This window comes from Sinocyclocheilus rhinocerous, unplaced genomic scaffold (genome assembly GCF_001515625.1).
Source record: "Sinocyclocheilus rhinocerous isolate Xijiao unplaced genomic scaffold, SAMN03320098_v1.1 scaffold300, whole genome shotgun sequence".
Classification (NCBI taxonomy): Eukaryota; Metazoa; Chordata; class Actinopteri; order Cypriniformes; family Cyprinidae; genus Sinocyclocheilus; species Sinocyclocheilus rhinocerous.
Window position 1 is genome coordinate 710,114 of NW_015654065.1, and position 22,637 is coordinate 732,750.

At 37.6% G+C, this 22,637-nt stretch overlaps 1 protein-coding gene across 8 annotated transcripts in view; it reads right to left on the reverse strand.

The window, feature by feature from the left end:
- The window catches only part of snap91a (synaptosome associated protein 91a), a 71,169-nt gene that overhangs the window by 46,743 nt on the left and 1,789 nt on the right, over nt 1-22,637 (reverse strand). For all 8 annotated transcript variants that reach the window (XM_016523455.1, XM_016523458.1, XM_016523457.1 and 5 more), the window contains exons 2-4: nt 6,594-6,736; nt 810-885; nt 490-592 (exon numbers count right to left, since the gene is read on the reverse strand). In XM_016523455.1, the coding sequence (XP_016378941.1) occupies nt 490-592; nt 810-885; nt 6,594-6,736 (322 nt within the window). The remainder of the gene's footprint in view (nt 1-489; nt 593-809; nt 886-6,593; nt 6,737-22,637) is intronic.

A 22,637-nucleotide genomic window follows, 5' to 3' on the forward strand; every position in this document is an offset into this window, starting at 1 on the left:
GGAGGATTTCGATATAAGCCAAGAGGACACTGGTTTTCCTTTGCTGTAAACAAAACTGGTTTCTCGCGAGACTAGCATATTCTCACCGGAGCTTATGCTATGCCTACGTCCTACATCATCCGCTGGACGCCACTCTCTCGTGAACTCGCGTACAACAGTTAGCGGAAGCTAGAGATTAAGGTTTATAAAGTTGTAAATATGGATATTTTTCTTACACAAACGCATCGCATCAAATCATGGGGTAATTTTCATTTTTGGGTGACCTATCCCTTTAACAAAGGTCTTGCACACAGTATTACCAAGGGAGCAGGAAACCTGGTGAATATAACTTCTTTTCTACAGCAGCAACACAAGGCTATTTTCAGGGACTAGAGGTTGTCCTTGATTTCCCAGCATCCCACTCAAATCTGTTATTGCTCAGTAGTGTTCCAATGCACTAGGCACACTTGTTAACTCAGGGTACAGCCGTGTAGCAGAGGACTCATTTACCCTTTCTTCACTCGGCCAAAGTCAAAAGCCATCTGTCTGTAGGCAAACGCCTTCTCGTTCAGATACCTGCTGTAGCGTCTGATAAACGTTGACATGTCGTAACCTGAAAGTACAAGCATTTATAAATACAACAGACTGATAATATTTTACTTCATAGACAAATTCAAATGGGCATGACAACAAAGTTGACAAAAAATAATTATCAGCGGCTAATTTAAGAACAGTGCAATTAATTATATCTTGCATAACTTTTCATAGGGATTTTGATGTCAAACAAGAAGATTTTGATCAGCAACTGCATTTAATGAAATAATACTTACCATGAGAGCCAGTTTTGTCCAAAAAATTACTAAGATTGAATAGGGTGTTCCTGGAGGCCAGGTACTGGATGAACTTCTGAAGAAAAAAAAAGGTCATCTTTTTCATGTGCATTAATTATTATAATTTGGAATATGGAATAATTCAGATGCAAGGCTGTTTTTCACAACACAAAAGACTACAATTTCAGTACTGTCCTTAATAAATAAATAAATATAAAATAAATAAATAAATAAATGAAAAATTTCCAACAGTAACTCAGAGACAGAGAGATAAAAAGAAGAAAGGCATAAGAAATGCAGAACTGCACATGAAAACTGCACTTCAGTGAAGAAAAAAAATAATTTCTACAAACCCGATATCACCATCTAATGACTAATCACTCAGAACTCACATTAAAGCTCTGAGTGGGAGTGAATGCAAATATGGAAATAATAGCAGAAGTTTTATAAAAAAAAAAAAACAGAATACTCACTGCATATAAGCAGTAAATGTATGGGATTAGATCTCTGCCACAATTCTGCGCGTGAAAGATCATATTTTGGGAGCGCAAAAGTGCGTTTTGCACGCGCGCAAACTGAGTTTTGTGGAGAAAATGTTTGTCTCTCAAAGAAGAAAGTATTTCGAAGTCACGAAAATCAATTTTGCATTTAAAATAAGTTTTTGGATTTGTGCAGACCTTCTCTTTTGCACGTGCAACGTTTCACTAGCTTACTCACCTGGTGCCCGCCCTCAGTGCTCTCTAAATGCCAACGGCTCGCTTGCTCAACACAACCCTGCATTACAATAGGCCATAATTCCAGCCAATCAGAGACGAGGCTGCTAAATTATGATTGGCTGCCTTGACAACCAAGAAGGCTGCTAAATTATGATTGGCTGCCTTGACAACCAATCACAACATTCCTTGCGCTACCACGACAGCAGAAGAGGAAAAATACAGTGCATGCACAATTATTATGCAAGTTGATATTCTGATTATATTTTTTTCCAAGCACATTTTACCAATTCCAAACGACATCAATCTTAATAACTACTATTAATCTTGTATTTAATCATTTATAATTGATAGATAATTATTCATGAAGGCTGGAAGTGAAAAATGTCGTATATTCAAGTGTGCATAATTATTATTATGTTGTTTGGAATTGGTAAAATGTGCTTGGAAAAAAATATAATCAGAATATCAACTTGCATAATAATTGTGCATGCACTGTATTTTCCCTCTTCCGCTGTTGACGAATGTTGTTATTGGTTGTCAAGGCAGCCAATCAGAATTTAGCAGCCTCGTCTCTGATTGGCTGGAATTCTGGCCTATTGTAACGCTGGGTTGTGTTGAGCAAGCAAGCCGTTGGCATTTAGAGAGCACTGAGGGCGGGCATCAAGGGAGCAAGCTAGTGAAACGTTGCACGCGCAAAAGAGAAGGTCTGCACACATCCAAAAACTTATTTTAAATGCAAAATAGATTTTCGTGTGCTCAAAATACTTTTTTCTTTGCGACACGAACATTTTCTCCACAAAACTCAGATCGTGGGCGTGCAAAATGCACTTGTGTGTGCTCAAAATATGATCTTTCGCACGCAGAATTGTGGCAGAGATCTAACCCGATATGAATACAGCCTGAATTTGCAAACAAATTTATGCAGCTTAACACATTAAATAAAAAACTGTAAAACAAGACAAGGAAAAAAAACGAAAGGAAATGTACTGAAAATATTAACTAAAAATAATTGGACAGAACATGCTGTATGATGTACAATATAAAGTGCTTAACTGAAGTATAAATGTATTTGTCTTGTTTAACAGTAAAAATCTTTAAAATATGATAAAATGACTTGAGAAGCAAAATAGTGTAAGATGAAACATTTTTCAGTGAATATATGTTGATTTTTTTTCTTAGCCCATTGTCAATTTTAGTCTTGTTTTTTATATAAATGCTGTTAGATTTATGCTCAAAACAAAAAAATTGCCAAAGAGGTTAAGCTTAATTTAGATATATCTACATACAGTATATCTACAGAAAGCCTTTTTACGTAAAGCAATTTTTTTCACAAATTTGTTTCATGATTAGATGTTTTACTTGAGAATGAGACAGAAAAAATACTGATGAAAGAAACTGATTTATTGCATTTTTGGTTCATGAATTCTGGAAAAAAAAATATGAAGGTATATATTATTTTATTTACTCGTGAATTATCTTTTCAAAGTGTTTTTTGCAAACCTATCCCAGCATTACATCATCTCTGTGTGCTGTACCTTTTCAGTTCTGCCTTTCAGAGTTTAACTGATGTGTCAGCTGATCAATACAGAGGCTTGTGGGGAGATGAAGCTATGTATAATGTACCTAACACTTTTAATCATCTAGGTCAGACTACTAACCATTTCAAATATCCATATATCAGGGTAAATACTTCCCTTGTGTATGTGACCGGTAGAGGCACATAGCCTGATGTTATAGAACACATATCCTGCGGACTTTTTCCTCTAATCACAGTCTAATCACTTCCTTTCTGACTATAAAGCTACACCTCTTTCTCTTCTCGCTTCATATCCATGATAACGAATTAAACATTAGGGGGAGGATTATCAAGCAGCACTTTTGTCCCCTCAGACAAAGCAGTCTGGCAGGTCACATTCATAATTGAATAGCTCTCTTTAATTAGAATATTGGAAAGTGAGCTCATCTAAATAAATATTATTGTTATGACATTTTCCCTCATTGCATGTTCAGCAGTATGGAAGGCAATGCTTTTAGGAGTAATCGACACTGTATGCTTTTTGTATTTTCTGTATTTTACATAATATCACATGCATATGGGGGACCATCACTTTTAGCCATGGATGATTTTATGGACCCCTCTTACTCAAAACGAAACATCACAAGACAAACAAATCAGTCTCTTTCTGTTTAAATGCTAACCTATTGATTCATTTGTAAGTAAATTAATCACTAGATCAGCATTGGTGATCTAAAATCCCAAAACAACTAAGTTAATTTAATCATTTTGAAAGAAAATAATATTTTTACTCAGCAAAGATGTATTAAATTGATCCAAAGTGACAGTAAAGACAGTAAAGACTTCTACACTGTTAAAAAGATTTCCATTTCAAATAAATGTGTTTTGTATGGAAGCCCGTTTCCGCCACTAAATAAAAAATAAAACAAGGTAATTGCGACTTTTTTTTAATCTCACAATTCGGACCTTTTTTTCTCAGAATTGCGAGTTCATATCTCGCAATTCTGACTTTATAACTCAAAATTTTGACTTTATAACTAAATAATTTTACAAAAATAAAAAAAGTAATAATTGCGAGATATGAACTCGCAATTGTGAGAAAAAAAGAAAGCCAGAATTGCGAGATATAAACTCACAATTCTGAGAAAAAAAGTCAGCATTGCGAGTTTATATCTCACAATTCTGACTTTACAACTCGCAATTTTGACTTTATAACTCGCAATTGCATGTTATAAAGTCAGAATTGCAAGATATGAACTTGTAATTCTGAGAAAAAAAAGTCAGAATTGCGAGATAAAAAGTCGCAATTACCTTGTTTTATTTTTTATTCAGTGGAGGAAACGGGCTTCCATAGTTTTGAACTCAAAGAATGCTGAAAAAAAAACAAAATCAGCATATCAGAATGATTTCTGAAATTTCATGTGACACCGATGGCTGGAGTAATGGCTGCTGAAAATTCAGATTTGCCATCAAAAAAAAAAAAATAAAAAATAAAAAAATAAATGCAGCCTTGATGAGCATAAGAGACTTCATCAAAAACATTTACAAAATCTTACTGTCCCATAACCTTTTGTATTGTAGTATATAAAATATGAGGTTGTTCAATTAATTGGGCAAGAATTCATATTCATGCGCAACACCTTTGCCATTCCATGATGTCACAACTAGCATTTCCTTGTGCACACCTCTATGAATGTCCCCGACACTATTTATAACAGTGACGCCTATTCACACGCAACCCTAATACACGTAGCTTCATATTTATTCAATTATCCTTTGAAGCTGCACCTCTCCATCTATGAATTCTATCAATTCCTCTCAAGTTCTCAGTTCCTTCACCCTCCCTCATTTTATCATCCATTCTTCTCACTCTTTATCTCATTCTGCCTTCTACTGCCATCTGCCTTTTCACTCTCCAATGTCTCTGTCACTGCACAGCACCAGCCTTGATTGAAAGAGTAAACTGCACATTCAAAAAGAGAGAGAGAGGGAGAGAGGGCTGGAGCATCTGCCCGCCTGTCTGTCTCTGCTCCTATTGTGAGTCTGATGGGTGTGATAACGGTGATAAGAGGAAGCGGGAGGGCTTTGAGTGCAATAGGTGGTCAGCTGTAGGGATCAGCTCCTCAGAAAATGGTTAAAATTCAAGGCAAGACTTCATAAATGTTTGTTGCACTGTTAGGTTTAAACACTGTTGATGTAGGTTAAATATTATGCAGACCCTGCATTAACGTCTTTCAGTAATGCAGACATCTGCGACCCAAGCCAGAATCAATTAGAAAAAACACTTTTCCAAACCACTTTTTAAATTGCATTATTGAGCCATTTAATACATTCTGAGCTGAAATGGGAATTATGTGCCAGGTCGGTACAGTAATTTTCACAAACAAAAGTCTGACTGCTTTCAGCTTTTAAGTGTTTGCCCCCTGTCCAATGAAACTAACATTCATTACCATCTAAAAGCTTTAAAAGAAATTTCAGTAATAATTAGTTAACATTAGTTAACTACATTAGTTAACATAAACTAACAATGAAAATACTTTGAAAGCATTTATTCGATCTTAGTTAATGTTGATTCCAACATTTACCAATACATTATTAAAATCAAAAGTGACATGGATTAACAATGAACAGCTGTATTTTTATTAACTAACATTAACAAAGATTAATAAATACTGTAACAAACGTATTGCTCAAAAGTGACATGGATTAACAATGAACAGCTGTATTTTTATTAACTAACATTAACAAAGATTAATAAATACTGTAACAAACGTATTGCTCATTGTTAGATAATGTTAGTTAAGCATTAAATATAGTTAACAAATGGAACCTTATTTTAAAGTGTTACCGAAATTTCTTATGCTTACCAAGGCTGCATTTAAAAAAAAAAAAGTGATGTGACATGTGGCCAAGTATGGTGACCCATACTCAGAATTAGTGCTCTGCATTTATCCCATCCAAAGTGCACACACACAGCAGTGAATACACACACAGCAGTGAACACACACACCCGGAGCAGTGGGCAGCCATTTTTTTGCTGCAGCGCCCGGGGAGCAGGTGGGGGTTCAGTGCCTTGCTCAAGGGCACCTCAGTCGTGGTATTGAAGGTGGGATAGAGCACTGTACATTCACTCCCCCCTGCCGGTACGAGACTCGAACCCACAACCTTTGGGTTACGAGTCCGACTCTAACCATTAGGCCACGACTTCCCCCATTTAGTTGATCAAAATAGCATAAAAACAGTAATATGCTGATTTGTTGTGCAAGTAATATTTTATATTATTATCAATGAAAATAGTTGTGCTGCTTAATATTTTTTGTGGAATTGTTCAAAAATTAACTTTTGCATGATAAATCTACTACTAGAGAGGTCGCATATTTTGGGCTTACGAGTCCACAGACAGGCTTCATCTCAGCATATGCACCACAAACATGATGTTTTGTCTTTATAATAATTACTTTCATTCAAAACATCAGGACATTGCCTTAAGTCTTGTTTACCTCACAAGTATCATGTTAATAATATTACAGAAATCAATTGCTTGCTTCTCACCTCATTGCCATGAACCATCAGGTGGTGAGTGGAGACCAAAGCCTTGAAGACCACAATCCAGCTGGCATTTCCTGCTCTCTCAAACAGGGTATCAGCCATCTGAGGAATATTGACATTGGACTCTTGGGTTGCCTGGATCAAGTCTGTGAGGGAATATGAAAAAGAAAGATCAGAGCTTATCTAGATCTTTAAAGCTTTAAAGGGGTCCTATTATGCTCTTTTACAAAGTCTTGATTTTGTTTTGGGGGTGTACTAGAACAGGCTCTCATAGTAGGTTGTTCGAAAAACACATGATTTTTCACATATTTTACATTATTACAACACCTCTCTCCCCAGTCTGGCATGAACGTCAAACAGCAACATTACAGACTAACTAAAGTTGAAAAAGTGAAAAAGCATAAAAGGACCCCTTTAACACATTTAATAGTTCCTCCTGTATTATGGCATTCTGGGTAAAAGCAGCGGGCACAACACATACCAGAACATCAGGGTAAGAGTAAAGCCCAAGACACCGCACGATTTTAGCAACCCTATAAGATCATTGCAGATCACACTGTGCAACATGGATCTAATAAACTTGGGTACGACATGCATGTAGACTGTACGATGATGATGCCTATTGACTCGTACACTACTTGTTTCTATAGAAGAATAAAACGTCATCAGCATGCGCTAGTGGTAAAAAAAAAAAAGAGCATGATGAATCACACTTTGGTAGTTGTAGTTTTTATGTGTGCTGAAAAAAGTGGAAAAGCGGTGATAGAGGAAGGGATAAGAGCTTGAGGTAAGCAGTTTTATGTTTTAGCGCCATGTTGCATTGATTTCATGTCAGATTTTTATTGGCTGGTCAGTAAACATGGGTCGTAGCAGCAAACACACTGTGCGATGATAATGCTGAATTTCTGACACTGTCAGAAAATTATCATAGGCTATCTTTGGTCACAAGACCATGACAACGGCCGTCTTTGAACCTCTCTCACTGTACGACACAGGACCACCGATTAGGAGCCACAATCACAAAAATCTCCACAATTGTTTCACGATGCCAATCTTTTGTCTGGGACAGCCAAAATTTGTGCATTGTGTCTCTGGCTTTACACACACAAACCAGTGCTAGTCAGTGTTGTCCTGCATTCAGTTTCAGTCTTACTCTGTTTCTGAACTGTGCTTAGCATGCTAGTATATTAAAAATACTATTAAAAGACATCTAGGGTCAGAAGACCAAATCATGAGAGTGTTCACAACTTTTATTATAATTCAAGTCATTATAATTGAAATTCTTAATGTAGTTATGGCATACAGGATACATAAAGAGCAGCCTAGGCTCAATAATGCAGATATGAAAGGAACAGAACAGGTTATTAATATTACAGTGCTGTCATAACATTGAATAATGCAGTGTGATGGGAACTCTGTAGATAGAATAAATAGATAAACAGACAAAGACAGACAGCTAGATAGAGAGACAGACAGACAGCTGGACAGATTGACAAATGGACAGATGGATGGATAGACTGATAGTCTGATAGTTAGATCGTTATATCAACACCGATATAGTAAAAGGTTAGATGGTTAGACAGACAGACCAATAGATAGTTAGACTGTCAGGCAGAAAGATAATTGGTTAGATATTTAACAAACAGATGGAGTATTCAGAGAGAATGTTAGACATGCTAGACATAGATAGTTAGACATAGAATAGAATGTATTATAGATGTATATAGATAGACATAGAATGTTAGACATAGATAGTTAGATACTAATAGTTAGAAAGACAGAGAGTTAGACATAGACAGACAGGTATAGACAGTTAAACAGACAGGCAGTCAGGTAGACGGACAGACAGATACACTTTCAAACAGAAAGACAGACTTTCAGACAGATAGTTACAAAGTTAGACAGTTAGGCCTATACAGAGTTAGACAGACAGATGCAGTAGACAGATCGACCAGCAAACAGATAGAATGACCAAGAAGGAGATTGACAAGACAGACAGAAGGAGAATGTTGAAAAGATAGACAGATGGATAGACAGGCATATAGTTAGATACATTGTTTAAAGTCCCCATGAAATCAAAATTAAAGTTTTTTGGGTGTTAGTATAAATATGTTAGTCTTAAGGTTATCTATAAGGCAGTGTGCTCCAAAACAGTGACAAAATTCGCATTTAGAAGATATAAGCATTCAAAGCTTGCAGTTCGTCACTTCCGCCAAAACGGCACAACGATTTTTTTTTTACGTCACACCGTACTTCAGCTTCTCATCAAACTTCCTGTCCAACCAAATGCTCTCTAGAATCCGAAGCGCCCGCCTCCTACACTATAAAATAGACGCTGAAGCCGCGGCTGAAATCGGTCACTTGTCCACAGAATTAGTATTTTCTGTACAATGAATGGCACGACACGTAGTGCGGGGACAGGGAACGATTCAAACAGTGTAAATATGCTTTCCATTGAGGAAAAAAATAAGTCTGGTTTCGCGCTGTGTCACGCTAACCACCGCACCGCACACACCCTCTGCTCCGGTCCAGAGACACGATAGCACGGAGCGGATCACATGATAACACAGATAAGCAATTTTTTCATTTCTCAGTCCTTCTCTTTTTCTTTCTCTCACACCTTCACTACAGGAGGATATGAACAAACACAGACTTCTATCAGTATCTGTCTCTAAGGAGATCATGACAAAGCAGCCAGCTCTCCTCCTACAGACCACACATCCGCCATCCATCCTTCATCATGAACTACACATCACAACACATCCTGAAACCACAGCAGTATCTGGATTCAAACATTATTTTTTACATACTGACAAGCACTGTAACAGTCTCAATAATTCTGATATCGTTTAATATGATTATGGTCCAATTAAGAGACTATGATGTATATTTCACAACGGAACAACTTGCAGGCTCTCCTCTCGTCACATAGGAAATAATATATGATTTAAAGGCGTAATAGTGTAGAAAAACTTCAGGGGGCTGTGAGACACAGTCACCTTGACTGAAAGAGGAAGGGTACGCACACATTCATGTTCAAGAACAGATTACATAATCACAGAGACCACAATAATAGCCCATTCTCTAAAAGGCTTAAAATTTAACATCATCCTAGTTTGGCCCCTTAAAACACATCAACACCGCCTGAAGGGACAAAATGGGATGTCAGAACCACCTTCATGTCACCTGAACAAAAAAAAAACCTAGTTCTCTATCGAAAGGTAACTCCCGTTGCGTCGACGTTTGACGACTGCTTGGGAAAACTTCTGTTTACTCTATTACAGAAGCCTGATTGGTTAACGTTTGTGTAGCTGCACAAACCAATGGCGCTTGAGCCCGCCAGAAGGGGCGGAGCCGACCGCTATATAAGTCGGCTCGGAGCACCATCTCATCAGAATCTTCTCCTTCAGCGACGAGATCATTCAATTCAATTCAATTAAATTAAATTCAAGTTTATTTGTATAGAGCTTTTCACGATACAAATCGTTGCAAAGCAACTTTACAGCAAATTAAGTTTCTACAATATTTAGTGGTAGCTTATCAGTGGTGACTGTCAGTTAATGTACATATGGCAGAAACGTACGGAAAAATCAATTAAAGACGTAATCAATTAAAGACGTAAAGACCATCTCCTCGCTGACTCTGCAATCAAGAAGCCGAAGAGGGAAGAAGCTCAACCTGCAGCTCGCCGCCACAGAAGAGCCCCGGGAGCGAAGAAGCGAGAAGCCTTCCCCTGCGGCTATCCGGCTGGTAAGAGCAATTCCTGAGCAATTTCTCTGCGATGTTGTTGCAAATGTCGCACCACGAGTGTGGCCAGTGCACGGAATCCCTGCAAGATGCAGAAGGGCAGTGAGTGCATCACCTGTCTGGGCAGCGCCCATGCAGAGACTGTGTGCTCACTGAGATGGAATGCTCTCACAGAGAGCATGAGTCTCGCTCTTCTCTGCTCGCGAATCACCTTCTTAAATGAAGGCAGCCCCGCTCTCCCGTTTCTCCTCTCTCAGCGAGCTCGGAGAAAGAAACGGTGCAGTCACGGAGCTGAGCAACCAGGTTTGAATGATCTCATGCTGGCAAGAGCCCGCATGCTCATTCTCCCCCGGCACTTTGATCCACCGGTGTGTGTTTTACACGCGAGATTGCACCCCTCTTACATCAAGCGGCTCAATCCCTCTAAGTGGATCGGAGTAGAATGCTGTCACCAATGATTCAGATCGCTGACAGCTTCACATTTGTGTGTGCGTTGCTGAGGCTGCGCTCACGGAGACAGGCTGCTTTCACAGACGAAAGCGCGAGATTGTCCCTGCATCACTCGCGGATCCCCTTCTTCAGGCTTGAGTGATTTTACGTCGGCACAGGTCCCATGTGTTTCACTCTCACTGCAGCACTTTGATCTGCCAGTGTGTTTTACACGTGAGGATCAGCGCCCCTCGCTTACATCGAGCGGCTCAATCCTTCTAGGCGGATCGGAGTAAAGGCTGTCACCAGTGATTTCACATCGCTGACAGCCTCGGATTTGAGTCCTCACGTGAGGATCAGCGCCCCTCGCTTACATCGAGCGGCTCAATCCTTCTAGGCGGATCGGAGTAAAGGCTGTCACCAGTGATTTCACATCGCTGACAGCCTCGGATTTGAGTCCTGTATAATCTCTATTGGGGAGATTTGTGCGGCCGCCGACTGGTCGTCACTGTCTACCTTTATTAGATTCTACAATTTGGACATCCCTGCCCTGCAGGCGCGGGTCTTATCCATCTAATGCTTACTTCCCCTCCCCTTCTCGGGTGGGGAGAGTTATCTCAAGTAGACCTCAGAACGTTCTCGGGTCTCTTTGTGGCTCAGGCTTATGGAGCCCTCGCTGAGTGTTCCTGGGCTGAGCTGGCGGAGCAGGCTAAGTTCTGCATCTGCTTATAGCACGGCACTACTGGATAGGTTCCCCAAGCAGTCGACAAACGACGACGCAACGGGAGTTACCTTTCAATAGGGAACGCTCCGGTTACTCACGTAACCTCAGTTCCCTGAGATGGGAGGAAAGATGAGACGGAACGAGCGTTGCGTAACTGGCCGTGCTATAACTGCACACAAATTGATGGCTGTTGCTTCAGTCGTATGATTCTGATGAGATGGCGCTCCGTGCAGACTTATATAGCAGTCGGCTCTGCCCCTTCTGGCAGGCTCGAGCGCCATTGGTTTGTGCAGCTACACAAACGTTAACCAATCAGGCTTCAGTAATAGAGTAAACAGGAGTTTCCCCAAGCAGTCATCAAACAACGACGCAACGCTCGTTCCCTTATCTCAGGGAACCGAGGTTACGTGAGTAACCGGAGCGTTATACCCTAGTTATTTTTCTCGTAATATTACATAGATACCTCAGGCCATTGTATTCATATTTTTATTTTTACACTGCTGTTCAAAAGTTTGGGGATAGTTTTTGGGGATAACTTTATCAAATAATACTCTTTTCAACATTGATAATAATAAGAAAAATTTGCACACAAAATGCACACAAGTCACACTGTAAATGCAGATATTAATAAGAAAAATTTGCACACAAAATGCACACAAGTCACACTGTAAATGCAGATATTAATAAGAAAAATTTGCACACAAAATGCACACAAGTCACACTGTAAATGCAGATATTAATAAGAAAAATTTGCACACAAAATGCACACAAGTCACACTGTAAATGCAGTGAGAGGCAGCTGCACTGCCAGCTCATATAGCAGACTGAAAAACTACCCTGCAGCCTCACGGCCTCTGAGCTCCCCAACTATTATCGACCATCAACTTGGCCCACAGGCCACTTTCCCTGTTCAATAAGAGGGGCAAATTACAGTATTGGTGGCAGATCCATTGGTCACACACACTTTTTTTTTTTCTATCATGGCGGGACTTTGTAGTGACTTCTATTGTTTTTTTATACTGAGCTTAAGATATGTTCTACTCACACATGTGTGTGCATATAGGACATATTTACAAAAAGCAAAATAAATAAAATAAATAAAAAATGCACTCGCAAATGAAAATGTAAGCTAAATGGATATGAGCTTTATTTTTTTTTTTGAATGATGTTTGTAGAATGCTATGTATTCTGTGATTTTGTTTTCATTCCAGTTATATATTCCATGTATAATGTCTGTTATATCCCTTCCTCTGTATTTTGCTGTCTTATTTGTACTTTGTTGTATTATTATTATTATTATTTTAAATTATCCCTGTAATTGCCAAAAAACGCAAACAAATGAAAAAATTACCAAAATCTAATTTCATGATTGGAGTAATTTTTTTTTTCAATTTATATCATGATATGGTCATTTTTGTTATTTTATCTATGTAATTAATAATAAGCAAGTAACAAACAAATTAACAAATGCAATAAAACAAAGACACAAACAGAACAGTAGCATTCAAGTAAGAGATAATACAGAAATTGAATAAATAAAAAAATAAAATTAAAGTATGGTCTTCACTGTATGAATTAAACATTCATACATTGATTATTTTACTAAAGCTACTGAAGTTAGTCAGTCAAGATCAGTGAGTGATTTCCTTTTTCTTTTGTTGTTTGATTAACATTATAGATATAGAGCAGGAGGAATATTCGCCTGCTGCACAGATCCAATATATTGATATACATGAGTTTTATTTTTCAGCTGTTTGGAGTAATGAGTCATAAGCCATTCAGCCATAAGCCAAGACAGGCATTTTAACATAATTGTGTGTGCATTTGGCTGTCAAAGCACAAAACTCATGAAAGAGATCTGGATTTGCGATCGCATGCTGTCTGTGAGAGGCAGCTTTCAGTGTGCGTGATGGGTGTGTGAGTTCTTTGTCAAGGTTTATTGCACTTAATAACTTTTTTTTTTTTTAGGAATAAAGCGCATCCATGCTTTATTTTCTCATTCATGCATGTTTCTTATTCACTCTTAAATTATCAGTAACTTTAAGCAGTCCTGCTCTGCACAGATATATAAAGTGTTCATGCAGGGAGTGGAAGCAAAGCGCTGCACACACACTGCCCAGCTGCAGCACGCAGACACAACTCGGCTCTTATTAAAAACGATGTCATTAAAATGGCTTAAAGTACCGGTACTAGTAAAATGAGGACTCGTACCATTTTTAAAAGCAGGATATCGCGATACCTTTTTAGTACCGGTATATCATGCAACACTAATGTATAATAAATGCAATACATATATTTTTTAGCTGACGCTTCATTTAAATTGTTAAATTATAATTGATTATAATTTATTTTAAATAGTTAAGACATTTTATTTTTAGTTTTAAGACATCTTGAAAGTTTGATTTTCATACTGTAGGCCTACACACAGCAAATAAAATCCCAAATTCATAACAGCCTGGTCTATGCATTCATAATTCACATCTTATTTTTAACATAAGAGTGGATGTGGCCATTTGTAACTTTAACAAGCGAGGCTTCCAGTGTCGTTGCTTCCAGTTACTTTACCTGTATAAACAGTCCATTATGCTGCTTCATATTGAAAAATGATATTTGTTATCATATTTTTACATTTATTATCATATTCATACATACACTGGTTTGTAGTGCAAATAGACCTTTTACGGTACTTTGTTATTATTATAGTTATTTACCTATAGTGGCTAATGAATTGAAAGTCTTGCACATTCAAAGACAATAGCTTACTTCTGTGTTGCAAAATAAGGTGAATAAATGCACTGGACACCTTGAGTACCACATGAAGTGACCATTAGCAGCAGAGAAAGCTAGAACATGCACTTCAGACTTCCAATTAACCTTCAGAGGTGTCATTACACAACCATTTTCACCCAGACTGTAAAGGCCATTGTGGAGTAATTGCATCATGCATTTATTCATGCTGAGATAGCTTTTACAAACTAGGCACCAACATTACGTATCATGCCATGTGTTAAAATGCACAGAGCTGTCCATCGCAGAGCCAGTAATTTTCACTCTTCTAAAGACACGAGTAGGAGGGGAGACAGACATGCCTAAACCGCCTGTTTCCCTGGCAACCGCAGCACTTAGTCTGGTGTCGGAAAGCCAGGTCTCCTTTGTTGCATATTAAGACACGGCAACATTTAATTAAGCAATGTACACAGCCATGGAGCGAGACAAGAGGCCAGTTAACAATGAGTGTCCTCCTAATAGAATAGCTAAAGACTGTAAAAGAAAACCCACTTCCACTTGATCTAGCAGCACGTGTACACAGACCGCTCTGATCCAGGTTGTGACTCAACAAACAACATTATGCACAAATGCTCTTGAACTTGATAAAAACACTTTAGTTTGAAGGGCAAACCAATCAATGGGTTGACATTTAATCATTAAAAGATCATAAATAAGATATTAATATCATATACATTATTTTGCACTAGTATTTTAAGTACTGCTCAGCCATTTCAGTGAATTACAAATCTTCATGTGATATTGTGATAATGTGATAGCATTCTGAGCATTGCTCATTCATTTAAGTGAATTACCAACACTACATAATAAATCTGTTATCTGTAACATGATCAATTTAGGGCTATTTTTACCTAATTATAGCAAGCAGAAATACAAGACTAAACCAAGAAAATTATCAATAAATTGATAATAACTTGCATAACTTAAGCTGAGCTATTTAAATAAGTAAACACTATTAAAAAAGCGTGCACATACACACACACATATATATATATTTCCATGTTGTACATTGACATTACATTTCAAATGAAATATTTTTTATTTAATAAAACATTCTATTAACCATAAATCATTTGACTCACTATAGCTAAAGCAACCTGACCACAAGACTGAACTAACATTTAAAGGTAACAACTGCAGTTTTACTTTTTACAGAGTTCTTGGTTGAACAAAAAAAAAGTTTTTCCAACCTTTACAAACAATATAGTGTCTGTTTCCACTTTCTGCCCCGGGTGTGTTTTCAGTGTGTGTGTTTGTTCACTACTCACTGCTGTGTGTGTGCACTTGGATGGGTTAAATTCAGAGCACAAATTCCAAGTATGGGTCACCATACTTGGCCACACGTCACGTCCTTTTCACGTCCTATAGTACATTCTAGGCCTCATTATCTACCTGTTTGCTAATTTCCTGTGTTTATTGTCGTGTTCATGGATTTACCTACCTCGATTGTTCCCATGCGTTTCTTTAGTCTTTAGTGTTAATTATGAAAGAAAAAAAACTCACCAATCAATACCTGGTTACACTGACTAATGTGACTAATGCTAGACACAGGACCAGGCAAATGTGTGGACTAAAAATACACAAGAGCAAACCTGATAACAAGACAACTGAACAGGAACCAATCACAGGCCATGAAATTTCAAAATAAAAGACATGACATGAGAACACAATAAAGACACAAAAACTGTGTACTAATACTCCGAAGAGAGATAGATTCATATCTTAATAATTAAAGGTACAATCAGATAATGCTGCAACAGTGATATTTCAAACTAACACACTTGCTCTGCGTCTGGGTGAGTTTCTGACTAGCTTTGAGTCCAATTGCTCACAAAGATTGTAAATGAATGTGAAATGGCTGTGTAGGTGCATTCTTTGTTAGTGAAAGTGACTGAATTGTGTGTAATATTGCATGTTATGGATATGAGTAACCATTGTTGAGATGTCTACTCCCAGAAGTGTCATTTTCTATTGTTATGAAATATTGTAAAAGCCTGTTCTGAGTTGTTTAATTTCACAGAATGCTTTCGTAGTATATGCTATCAATGAAATCTCAAACCTGCACAGTGACTGAGCACCCAAAGAAATTTCATACTAGTCTTATCATGCTAAGTTGCATTATGCTTGTATTACAGTGGTTTTGTCTTAATATGTCAGACATTGTATAACCTGGCTATGGTGTAATTATCATATTGTTGTACACAAGTTTTAATATGTTTGTATCTTTACCGAAATTCCTCATACTGCTAAATGCTTGTTTTTATTGAAATGACAGTTTCGCAATGTCCATTCTGTAGAGCTATGCAAACTGATGAGCATGCTGGAATGAATATTTTTTAGTAGAGTGTATAAGTAAAATGAGAGCTGAATATGTGTGTTTCGAGAACAAAAACAGCCATATTCCGCTGCACATGAATGAAGCCTGAAAAACTCTATTTATTTATAGGCCTCTCCCTAGAGCAAAACGACTGAGAGATTGCCCATGTGTGCCCTCACTGGCAAGCAGCGTGGCGATGTAGCATCCAAGAAGAAACCAGAGTAAACCAGTCTGTACAGGAGAATATCTTCCTTTCTGTAGTGCAGATGCGAGTATACAGTATATCATGCTTTAATCATATATTAGCATGATTAAAGTAATAGTAAGAAAACCTGGCAATTTGACAATTTTATTACTGCTCAAGGAAATATTTTAACATTTTACAAATATTTAAAGGGGTCATATGATGCTGCTAAAAAGAACATTATTTTGTGTATTTGGTGTAATGAAATGTGTTTATGCGGTTTAAGGTTAAAAAAACACATTATTTTCCACATACTGTACATTATTGTTTCTCCTCTATGCCCCACCTTTCTGAAACGCATCGATTTTTACAAAGCTCATCGGTCTAAAAATTAGTCTTTGCAACTTTACAGATCTTCTTTATGCACCAAGAGCTTGTAACACTTCAAAGAGAAAGGAAAAATTGAAATCGCATCATATGACCCCTTTAAGTAAATCACCCTTAACTTCCAGCATGACAATTTGCTAATATTGAAAAACAGTCTAATGCCCAAATACACTTAGAGTACATATCCCAATAGTTTACTATAAGACTTTAATTTTGCTTAATGTGTTTAAGTGTGATTCTATTAAAAGATATTTGCTGTAAAATCAATATGAAATCCAAATGAAACCCATTTATTATTCTTAATGGATACATTTCAAGTCTTGCCCTACATTTTTTTTCTATAAAGGCATAAAATGAAAATATAATGTAACTTTTGCTACCAAAAAGTATTTTTATTCTTCTCTCCAAAAAGATGTTATCAGACTGATCTGTGACTCAAAATGTCTTTTTGGTGAAAATATTAAAGGCCATTTCTAGGGAGCAAATGTGTTCCAAAATCAGGTTTAAATTTTGTTTATATACGTTTTGTGCACCTATATTTATGCACCAATATTATTAGAAGTTGGCCAAAACAGTTTAAGCGATAGTTAATTTCATGTTACGGCTAACAACTGATATATGAACAATATATAAAACTAGATTATTTTGTCTACATAAATAAATAAATAAAAAAACAATAATTTAAATGCTACAAATCAATCACAGCATTATAATGTGCAGAATGAAAATGCATATTCAATTTGAGATGTGCTTAAATGATGTTTAACAGTGTTATTGAATTTTGGTTTTAAAGATACTTTTTAAGTGAGTATTAGATGATAGCAAAGGCAATCTAAATGTAAAAATAGAGGGAATAAAATACAATAAATTAAAATCTCTAATACCAGCCGATAACTGATATGGTATTATATGGTATATCATAGATTTTGAATGTGTGTAACACTAAAATGAGTGTTACTCTGCAATGAGTCACTTTATGCAAGCAAAATGGGTTGCAAACACATTTCATGTTGACTGAGCATCTGACATCAGATAAACATAAATGCATTATTATAATCACAGTGCTCTATTTTACCTCTCCAGACTAATCTGTAGTCCCTTGACCCATTCTAACCCCCTTCCCTATTGGAAAACCTAATCTCACTTTCCAGCATGACGTAAAATCTCAGTCAGTTTGACTTCTCCTCCAATGTGAGGATCAGTACCATTCTATGTGGCCTAATCGCTAATGGCCTAATCTCCCGATCAAGATCCTCACACCCTGCTCTGTCTCTTAAAGGCTCCTGGGGGCCCAGCAGTCAGATTACACAGGAAACACATCTTGTTTTGCATTATTCATGGCACAGCGGTGTACTAACAGCACCCATTATGCCATGTACACGACTGCCAGTGTGATTTTAGCCTGATTAACCGGGCAACAAATTTAGCACTTTCACCACTAAGCAAGCAGCACTTCAAACATCTGCGCGATGAATGGACAGAAGAGCATCTCTCTCTCTACGCTCAAGTGCAACTATGTGCACGTGCTTGTATGAAATCATAAATGACTCATTTTGGAGTTTTAAATTAGCATGCATGATGACTAATGCACAATGAATAAGGCTCCAAGGACGCAATGACCTCTAAGTCAGCTGTGTGGGGGGAAGGGTGCTGGAAAAATGGGACTTGGCAGAATATAAGAATAGAAGTAGGTGTTAGTTTGGTTGCGGTGGGGGTGTCCCTGTCCAGGGTGCTGAAAGCACTCTACTATGCTTTGCTGTGATTGGCTGAAAGCTGCATTTTAAAACTGTGACATCACAGCACTGCTGATTTCTCTTGCTGAGTGACATCAGTGCAGCACCAGCTTTCACTCTTTTACTTTCACACACTGCAGAGAGAGTATTGCCAACGTTGCACCATTTGATTTGTAGTTGCTGAAAGACATGGACAGAAAGAGCAAGCTAGAGCGACACAGACAGGAAGAGATAAAGATAAAGACAAAGAGCAGTACAGAGCTAGACTGATTCACAGAGACACACTGAAAAATTAATCTTAGCCAGGATGCATTATTCTCTCGAGTAATGTGGTGAGCTTAATGTATTTCGTAAGCTAACGTAAATTTTACACTGATTAAGCTTTAAGAGAAGCTCTTTAAATCAGCACTTTGGTTGAAATGACACCCTGATGGCCTCAATAGCCTCTTCATTTTTCTTGTGAAACTCAGATTAATGATTTCCTTCTCCTTTAGTCCCTCTCGTCTAGCAGAGAGTCAGTCATATAGCTCCTTATGGTTAGGGTTGTGACGGTGAGGAAATTTTCCCACCGGTTAATCGACGTGTGACAACACCGGACCGCGGGGGCGGAGCGTGAAATCTGATCTGATCTGTGATGCAACTGTCGTTCGGCACGCTGCATTATGAGCCGCGTTCAGTTTTTAATTGTAGTGTCTGTTCTTTTACTGAACTAAATTATTTTTATTACTATAAAAAAATCAAAACGACGGTGGGGGTCGGTGACGCGGTGGGCAAGTGACGTAACCGGTGTTGTGGCTTAACACCGGTATCACCGTCAACACCGTCTATCGCGGCAAACCTAATAAGTTATTAGACCAAATTAATTTTTATCATTATACTGTTGATGTTTGAAACTCAAGTGTAAGTTTGAGCTTGACACCCTGCCCAGTTTGTCTGGCCCCATATGGCCATTCTACCTTCGGTCTCCACAAATAGTATCAACATGAATGAACCAGATGCCTATGAATATTTTTCATTCCTTGATTGGCTGACTCATCTATAAATATACATAGTACCGCAAACATGCATCCTATTAGAATGAGATTATGCTAAACAAAGCAGAACAAGCAAAATATCCAGTCAGCAGCCAATGCAAACATCGTGTTTTCATATAATTCAAATAATTAAGCATCCTAACATTGCTAATATTTGCAGAAATTTCAGCTATAAAATGCTTATATAATAATCCAACAGCACTGGGACGTTTCACGGTTTGTAGTACTCCACCGTTTGTGCATTCCTGTGTTTTTTAGTGAATCTTTCTGCATGTTACATTGATAAACCAGTAGGTGGTGACAGGTGATGGTCTTTATGAGTGAATCATTAGCCAGGTTTCCATCCAAACATGCAAATTTAACTTGTGCGCAAAATTGGAATATTTCATAAAACATTTGCGAACAAGCACCGTTTCCATTCAACGAGTCAAAGAGAACAAAATAGTCAGTTCCTGATAAACTGGCACTATAAATCACTAAAAAAAAAGTAGGAGAAGCTACTGAATATAATAATTTTCATATATAATAAATTACTTGCGCCTTGCATTGCTTTCGGAGGTGGATGCTGCTGTTTGGGAATGCAGTCGTGTAAGACATTTCTGGGAGGCAATTGTACAGGAATACTTTGATGACAGACTTTGCTCGGGCATTTACGAATGACCATAACAACATTTCAGATGCTGTGGAATGAGATCGGTCCGCTGGTTAGTCAGGATTTGCCATCCCATAGTGCAAAGTCACATGACTTTTTTGATGCGATTGGAGGAATTTATTCGCAAAATGCATTCCATCTCCCATTATTCACATTAACCCTTTTTCACACAAGTCAAAAACCACCTCAAGCAAGTGTAAAAACTTTTTAGCGAATTAAGGGATTTTTATTCGAAATTTTGCGTTTCCATCACTCGTTTCTCATGCGATACTTCAAAATGCACATTAAAAGAGGGTGATGGAAACTTAGCTATTGTAATCATTCATTAAACTGATTTGTTCAAAATGCTAAATCATACAGGAAGGAAACAAGTGGCTATCTTTTTGAGTCTTTGAATCGTTCACTCAGTTGTCATTCACAAACACTGATTCAGGTCCGAAACACAGCTACTGTGTTACAAGACGATGCACAACAGTTCTGCTGGGCTTCCTTTGAAACCATTTTTGTTGGTGGAGCAAAAACATAAAGAAACTGTTAGTACTGGCAGTAAGTTACTGGCACTAAGTTACTCAATATTAACTCCTTGTTTTAACTTTATACAAAATAGTGCTTATTATCCAGTAATTTTACAAAACAGTTTGTTCACATTCATAAGTATTGGGACATTTTCTGTTTGGCTAAAACAGTTTTTAGGCTCTATCACATTAGATATTTTTTTCTGGGCAAAAAAATCGGTTGTTTGTTGTCAAAAGTGTAGCGATATAAGCACAGCTTGTCACTTTCTAACAGCTTTCTGTTAGTGAACATGCTAAATATGAATGACCAATTAAAATCAATGCAAAATCTGTATGGAAAACTTTTTATCCTCACGTAAAATTCACGATCAAATGGATTCCTATTGAAATGACTGGATTTTGTCTGCGAAAATTCACCGAACAGCGGTATTGAGTAGAACATATCCATAGTTAATCTAATGATTAACACATGTGGTTACTGCTAGGACACCTGTGTGAACGTTTACTTCATATATCTACTAAAATCACCTTAGCACCAGCTGGTAAGACATAATTCCAAAAATAGTTGAGAAAAGTGAAGTTAGTTCTGAGTACAGCTCTAGCATCATTTGTTTGCAGATGCTAGTTGGTTTGATAATTCTTTATCTAACGCAATGATACTGAGACATTTTAGTGTCAGTCACATACTGTTTCATGGCTACTGCTGTTTCTGGTGTCCCTTAATGAGGCAGACAGTTCCAAACACAGACCTGATATAATGAAACGTTTAATATGCCCAAGATATGTTGAAATAAACATATGTGCAGTTTCCCCTGTCACTCAACATAAAACTGAGATAATAAACTGCATAAAAAGCCCAGGGAGAGTTTGTAAACCTCAGAAATGAGGTGAAACAAAAGTCTCTATGTGCACCAATTCAGCAGCACAATCCACCCAGCAGGTCTGGCCCTCCATGCCTGATTCCATTCAGGCAAAATGCAAGTTAATTTCTTATATATATATATATATATATATCAAAATACTAAAGAATTACATACAGTACACACAAAATCTAAAAAATCAAAACAAGCCATATTATGGTACTGAAATGAGTGTACATTACAAAATGGGAGGTGAACTAATGAGTCAGCACAATAAAGAGATTGCTGGCGCACTGACTGAATGCTGAATGGTGCATACAAAATAATACGGAATGGTTTAAAACTATAAATAAACTGAATAAATATTCAGCACAGGAAGATCACATGGATGGAAACCAAAGAAATAAAAGCTTTCAACCATGTGATTTTGTCCTGATCCACGCAGTTTAATTGCTTATCTCTGGTTTAATTGACGTGTTCTGATTACCCATGCTCCTCTGAGAAAGATGTGGGTATGTCACAGTGCTTATAGGAGCTTGGGACACCTGCCACAAATGGAGACCTTTTGTGATGCTGATCAGGACTGTTTGAAAGCCATTGATTTAACACAATGTGCCATATTACAAAGAGAAAGCGCTCAAATTTCAACATGAGCCCATTTTAAAACCTTTGTATTAT